Source organism: Populus nigra, chromosome 14 (genome assembly GCF_951802175.1).
Source record: "Populus nigra chromosome 14, ddPopNigr1.1, whole genome shotgun sequence".
NCBI classification, from domain to species: domain Eukaryota; kingdom Viridiplantae; phylum Streptophyta; class Magnoliopsida; order Malpighiales; family Salicaceae; genus Populus; species Populus nigra.
In genome coordinates, this window is record NC_084865.1 from 8,583,566 (window position 1) to 8,590,197 (window position 6,632).

At 34.3% G+C, this 6,632-nt stretch overlaps 1 protein-coding gene across 2 annotated transcripts; it reads left to right on the forward strand.

Annotated features, from left to right (window-relative positions):
* Nucleotides 1-3,718: 3,718 nt before the first annotated feature.
* On the forward strand, nt 3,719-6,103 carry LOC133672661 (L10-interacting MYB domain-containing protein-like). 2 transcript variants are annotated; one of them, XM_062093141.1, is made up of 3 exons: nt 3,719-3,874; nt 4,597-4,978; nt 5,303-6,103. In XM_062093141.1, exons 2-3 carry the CDS (start codon nt 4,610-4,612, stop codon nt 5,843-5,845), a joined length of 912 nt encoding a protein of 303 aa, XP_061949125.1. In that variant the 5' UTR covers nt 3,719-3,874; nt 4,597-4,609; the 3' UTR covers nt 5,846-6,103. The 2 variants fall into 2 exon arrangements, with proteins under 2 accessions (XP_061949125.1, XP_061949126.1); XM_062093142.1 differs by having other exon boundaries at nt 3,723-3,874; nt 4,622-4,978.
* Nucleotides 6,104-6,632: the final 529 nt, after the last annotated feature.

A 6,632-nucleotide genomic window follows, 5' to 3' on the forward strand; every position in this document is an offset into this window, starting at 1 on the left:
CAGTAATTAGCAGAAAGTACTTAGTATTTGATTTTCCTCCTTTTGCTTTTCTCCCCCTCCATGATTAATTTCCTAAAACAAAGTTAATCTGAAGTAAATTTTCTTAATTCGGCTTTCCTAATTAACAGATTACAGAATTCAATTAGTCATATAAAATCATTTAAATTCTCCTAGTTTAATTAAAGGCTCAACATTAACTTATTAATTGCAGTAATGATTTTGGTTCAGACTTTTTGTGCTCATTCCCTGCTAGGAAGATATTGGATTGTTATTTTTAATCAATTTTGTTGGGTGATGAATTTTGGTTTAGTTTGAAACCACTGGATAACGAATTTTTTTTTCCTATATGGGTTGAACTTGTTTCTTAGTTTGAAACCCCTGTCATTCTGTACAATGTATTCATTATTCTGTTTTGGATGATCTTGATTGGCATTTTGTAGTCATTAAAATCATGTTATTCTTGTATTCATTGTTCTGTTACTTCTGTAATTATTTTTCCTCCATTGATAGATTTTCTAAGCTTGTTTTGACACATTTTCTAAGCTTGTTTTGACATATTACTTAACTTCTGTAATATTTGTTTCATTTTAATTTTTAAACTGATTTTAATCTGTGTTTATTAAGTGCTGAAAAGAATTGTGCAAGTGATAATGAACATGTTTGCATTTGGTAATTTACAGATGGAAAACCTTCAAAATCAAAATGCTTCATCCACTGGCACTACCCCAACATCAACCAATGCCCCAGCTTCAAACACTAACCCAACATCAACTACTGCAGGATCCACCACGGATAGTAAAGGTAAACAACTTCAAGTCCCTGTATCTAGGAAAAGAAATGTTGATGATAAAAAAAGGTCACAAATTTGGGATCATTTTACAAAACTTGATGGTGATCCTACAACCCCTAGAGCTTAATGTAATTATTGTGGAAAGGATTATGCATGTCATACTATTATTAATGGGACAAGTAATATGTGGAGTCATTTGAAAGTATGCAAAAAGTTTCCTTTTGTGGTTGATAAGAAGCAAAAAAATTTGGTATTAGAACCTAATAAAGTAGGGGGTGAATTAGGAGATCGAAGTGTGGGAACTCTTAAGGCAATAGGTTATGATTATGATGAATGCAGAAAGGCACTAGTAAAAATGGTTATAATTGATGAGTTGCCTTTTAATTTTGTGGAGGGTAAGGGACTTAGATTATTTTCTAGGACCTTGCAGCCTAGATTTGACGCTCCTTCTCGTTTCACTGTTATGAGAGATTGTTTGAAACTTTATGTTGAAGAGAAGGAAAGATTAAAGAGAGCTCTTAAGGGTCAACGATTATGCTTAACAACAGATACATGGACATCAATCCAAAACATTAACTATATGTCCTTAACGGCTCATTGGATTGATAATGAATGGAATTTGCATAAAAGAATTCTGAATTTTTGTCAAGTTTCCAATCATATGGGTGAGACAATTGGTCAAGTTATTGAGAATTGTTTGTTAGATTGGGGGATTGATAAACTTTTAACTGTTACAGTAGACAATGCAAGCTCTAATAGTGTTACTCTTTCATATTTAAAGAATGTGATGAAAGATTGGCCAACTAATATATTGTCAAATGAACATTTGCATGTTAGACGTTGTGCACACATTGTAAACCTAATTGTATGTGATGGTTTGAAAGAGATGAATGTTTCGGTTGTTAAGATTCGAAATGCAATTAGGTTTGTGAGATCTTCACCCTCTAGGCTACTTGCATTTAAGAAGTGTGCAGAAAAGTTGCATATAGAGTGTAAGAAATCATTGTGTTTGGATGTTGCAACTCGATGGAATTCAACTTATCTTATGTTAGAAGCTGCTGAAAAGTTTGAAAAGGTGTTTGTGAGGTTAGGTCAAAATGAACCTAGGTATGTGAGTTACTTTTTGGAGGTTGATTCAAAGGGGAATAAAAAAAACATAGGGCCACCTAGTTTGGAGGATTGGGAAAATGCTAGAACTTTGCTGAAGTTTTTAAAGATCTTTTACATGGTTACATTGAAATTTTCTAGCTCATTGCATGTTACATCAAATTCTTTCTTCAATGAATTGATTTACATGCATACAAACTTGTTGCAATTGTGTAAAAGTAGAGATAATCTTTTGAGTGGAATGGCGATGAACATGATGAGTAAGTTTGAGAAGTATTGGGGTTATGGAGCAAATCAGAATTTTTTATTGTATGTGGCTAATGTTTTGGATCCACGTCTTAAATTGAAATATGTGAAATTTTGTTTTGGTGAGTTGTATGATCATGACAAAGCACAATTGCTAACAAAAAAAGTGAGAGATCATTTGGTGAGCTTGTATGAGTTTTATTTGAAAGCCGATGAAGTGGTGGATGATAATAGGCATAAACAAGATGTTAATGATGCTATTGATGACATGGAGATAGATGTTAACACTTTAGCTCGGTTCAAAAGGCACTTGCTAGAGGAAGATAGTGTGGAAAATAGAAATGAGGTTGAGAGGTATTTGGTTGATGGTTGTGAGGATCCTAATGATGATAAATTAGATATTTTGGGTTGGTGGAAGATTAATGCTTCAAAATATAAGATACTTTCGAAAGTTGCACAACATGTTCTGGCTATTCCTATATCCACAGTGGCTTCCGAATCAGCCTTTAGCACAGGTGGTCGTATACTCGACCAATTTCGAAGTTCTCTATCTCCAGCAACAGTTCAAGCACTTATTTGTTGTCAAAATTGGTTGCATCATGGTCCAATTCCAGTTGATAATACAACCTTGATGAATGATTTTGAAACCTACGAAAACCTTGAATCAGGTAATGTTTCTTAAAAACTTACATCTTTTATTTTATGATTTATTAATTAACACATTTTTATTCTAACATGTTTAATATTTTATTTTGTAGAATTTGATGGAAAGTTGCATTTAGCAACGGATGATAATTAGTTCACAAATTGTGATGCATATGGTATAAATATCTTTTTTTATTTTTATATCTTCTGATTTAATTTATCATGTTATAATTCTAGATTATGAATTTCAGAAATCAAAGTGCAATGCTCTTGAAGTGCTTTTTTATTGAGACGATGTGCACATGAAGATTTATTTTTTGTGGCTTGGAGTGTTTTACGATAATGTAATGTTATTTGTTGTTTTTTTGTTAAGCCCTTTGAAGGCAATGATTTGTAATTTGGATTTAAACTTATTGTTGTGTGATTGTGAGTGTGTGTTATTTATTTAAACTTTTCAGAAGTAGAAAAATATTAGTAAGTTAAAAAAGTATATTGAACAGATTGACATTAATAATTTCATATAAATGAATATTTAGGGGTAAAAAAATTAAATATATTTGGAATCTTCAAAGAAAATGAGACAATATCAATATTAATTGTAAGCCTAATAGAAATCTATTAGAAGCCCATTACAAAGCCCATTAAAAAGCCCAAAATAAGCCTATAGGTTTGTCCGGTTTTTTGGATAAAAAACCGGACCGGAACCGGACCGGAACCGGCCGGTTTGGGCCGGTTCCGGTTCGATTTCGGGTCTCTTTTTTTATTATTATTTTTTTCGGTTTGGGTGTTTTTTTCGGGTCAAAACCGAACCGAACCGAATTTGAACACCCCTATTGTATAACCTTTTGTCCTGCCGTTGCTGTAATGCACGTCGGCCTCGGACCTAGGCCGTAGGCCCCAACAGATAGAAAGCCCAAATCATTCAATAAGGAAAGCCCACTGAAGTATAAACCAGCCTAACAGCAGTCTCGTCTAAAAGATCTTCAAGAACGAAGCAGCGTGTTTTAGAATTGGGAGATTTCGAAGCGCTATGTGTTTCTGCATAATTCCCAACTAATTTGCTGAAAGATAGATCATTCTTTTAAGGTAAATTACATCTCTCAATTCTTTTAATTTGGTGGGTGTTTTTTATTCCTGTGTTTTTAACAAAGGTTCATAAAAATGAGCTCAATTTTACCTGGTTTTGATATGTTGAGTGGTGAATTTTTTAAATTCATGTTTATGAGATCGATGCATGTCCTAGTGTTCTTGATTTGGATAATTTTACTTCTCTACTTTCTGATGGATACTGTTATCAGTTGGCAGACTTGATTTTGGTTATTTCTTGGGACTTAAGAATAAATTTGAGCTTAGTGATCCTTTTTCAAGTATATTCACTAAAATATTGTCATTCTTCGATCAATTCCTCGCTGTTGATGACATGGGGAGACCACTAAGCATAGGAATTGTTTCTTGATAATGGAGATTATGTAGTCCATTTATATTTTCGAAGTAAAATACTGAACATCGGTAATTTGTTTTGTTGATAACTTGTTAACATGATCTAGTAAAAACAAGGCAGTACTTGCTTTGCTGAAAAGTTAATCATGTGTTTAGAGTGGAAAAGTAGTTAGTAGTATTCAACTTTTTTACCTCTTACGTTCATGTTTAAGCTGATGGGCATTTGATATCATATCTCTTCCAATGGCCATTTAAAGGGTGTGTTATGAAAAATCTTGAATATTGCTCCATGTATGATCTGGGTTTTCTGTATAGCCTTGCAAAGTGTTGCCTTTCATGATCAGAGGTGTTTTTTTTTTTTTTTTAAGTTAAATTTTTTTAATGGAATTGGAGATGGTGAGTCGAATTATGAGGTCAAGGAGACAAGTACCTCAGCAGCCAGAACAACAACCACGGGCTAGATGGACAAATGGTGTCACGAAGGTATTTTTGGACATGATGGTTGATCAGGTTCAAAGAGGGAACAGAATTAGCAATTCTTTTAGCAAAAAAGCATGGAAGCATATGAGTGCTGAATTCTACCGGAAAACAAGTTTGAGATGGGACTTGGAGCAGTTGAAGAGCAAATATGCAGTCTTGAGGAGGCAATATGCTATTGCAAGCTCACTACTTGAACGAAGTGAATTCAGTTTGGATGAATCTACAGGGATGATTAGTGCCAATGATGAAGCATGGGCTGCATACATAAAGGTATGTTCTTTCTGTTGTTGCTTTTTGCAATTGAAAACCTCTCCTGCCTTAGATTGAGGAAGCCTCCTTGAACCCGTCCTTTGCGGCTACAATAGATATATATTTATTGGATTTATATGTCTTTTTTATTTAATTATGCTAAAACTGGTACCAATGATTACTTCCTTGATAATGCCATTAAATGATGTATAATGCAACTTCTAGTTCCAGTACTAGCCTGTGATGCATATTATTGGGGTTGGAGTTCCTCCAAACCTGGGGCAGGAGGCTGATTTATGTTCTTTGAATGTCAGCCTTAAACACTCTGTGAAATGTACACATTAGGAACGCCCTGATGCTGAGACTATAAGAAGCAGTGGCTGCCCTATGTACGAACAACTTTGCATGATATTCTCTGAACCAATGACCAATGGGAAGCATAGACAAGAGGGAGGGATTCCTTCAGCTTGCAGTAAGGTTCCTTTGAACACTATGGAAGAGGAATCATCCTCTTCAGAATCTGATGAAGCAGATGATGTAGCAGATGATCAAGACACATATCAACCGCTTACCTATGGTACTTCTGCTACTACTGCTAATCGTAAAAGAGGTCGCAAGGGCATTGAAGATGCTATTGCTGCGGGTATATTTCAGATGGCAGCTGCATCAAAGCTGAGGACAGCTGCTATAAGGCAAATTAATGCGAGATACAGTATAGCTGACTGTATTAAGCAACTAGATGAGATTCAACGAGTTGAGGAAGAAGTCTACTTTGCTGCTCTGGATCTATTCAAGAAACCTAGTGCAAGGGAGATCTTCTTGTCTCTCAAAGTTGAGAAGCGCTTAATTTGGTTGCGTAGCAAGTGCACTGGTAATCCAGTATTGTAGGTAGAAAACAAGAGCTATTTATTTTGTCAGTTGTATACATTTGAAGTCTTGTATATATCTAGCTAGTTCTCGTTTATGTCATCTTTGCCAACTCAAACTGTGGGCATTTTGAAACTGGTTTCAAGGTGTCCCCTAGGCATTGGCTCAAGTTTAGGGATGTGCAGCAAATTGTGTTTCTAGCTGCAAATTGCAAATCGGCTCCTTTTCTTTTTGATTATGTTTTGGCAGTCATTATGATTTAAAGGGTCAATTTCATTATCTACTCTCTCATTATCTATGCTATTTGAGACTTCTTTGGTTCTCTATTTTGACATGTTTGACCATGCATGATATTTTCTGGCTGCTGGGATCCTGCATGGAAAAAATATTACGAAATCTCGGGTCATCATCGAGAAATATTGCACATGTCATGTTGAAGGCCTAGTTCACCAAATAGACGGACTCATGGTAAGCTGGATTCATCTGATAGTTTTCAGTCATCTTTCGTTTTCGATCACCAATATCACCGCATTGCACTGTGATCGAATTATTTTTTTTTAATGTAAAAAAAGGTTCAAGCCTTGTTTCCATTGTTTTAAATATTAATAACTAGACAATGAATGATATTTTTTTTCAAATATAGAGAAGACATTGAATCAACATTGATTAATTTGTTAAATTTGCAATCAAGTCATGAAACTCTGATAATCTTATAAAAAAACAAATTAAAATAAATTATAAAAAGTAAATTTTTAATCAATTTAATGTTGAATGATGGAATTAAAAAAATATTAAATTTAAAAAGAAA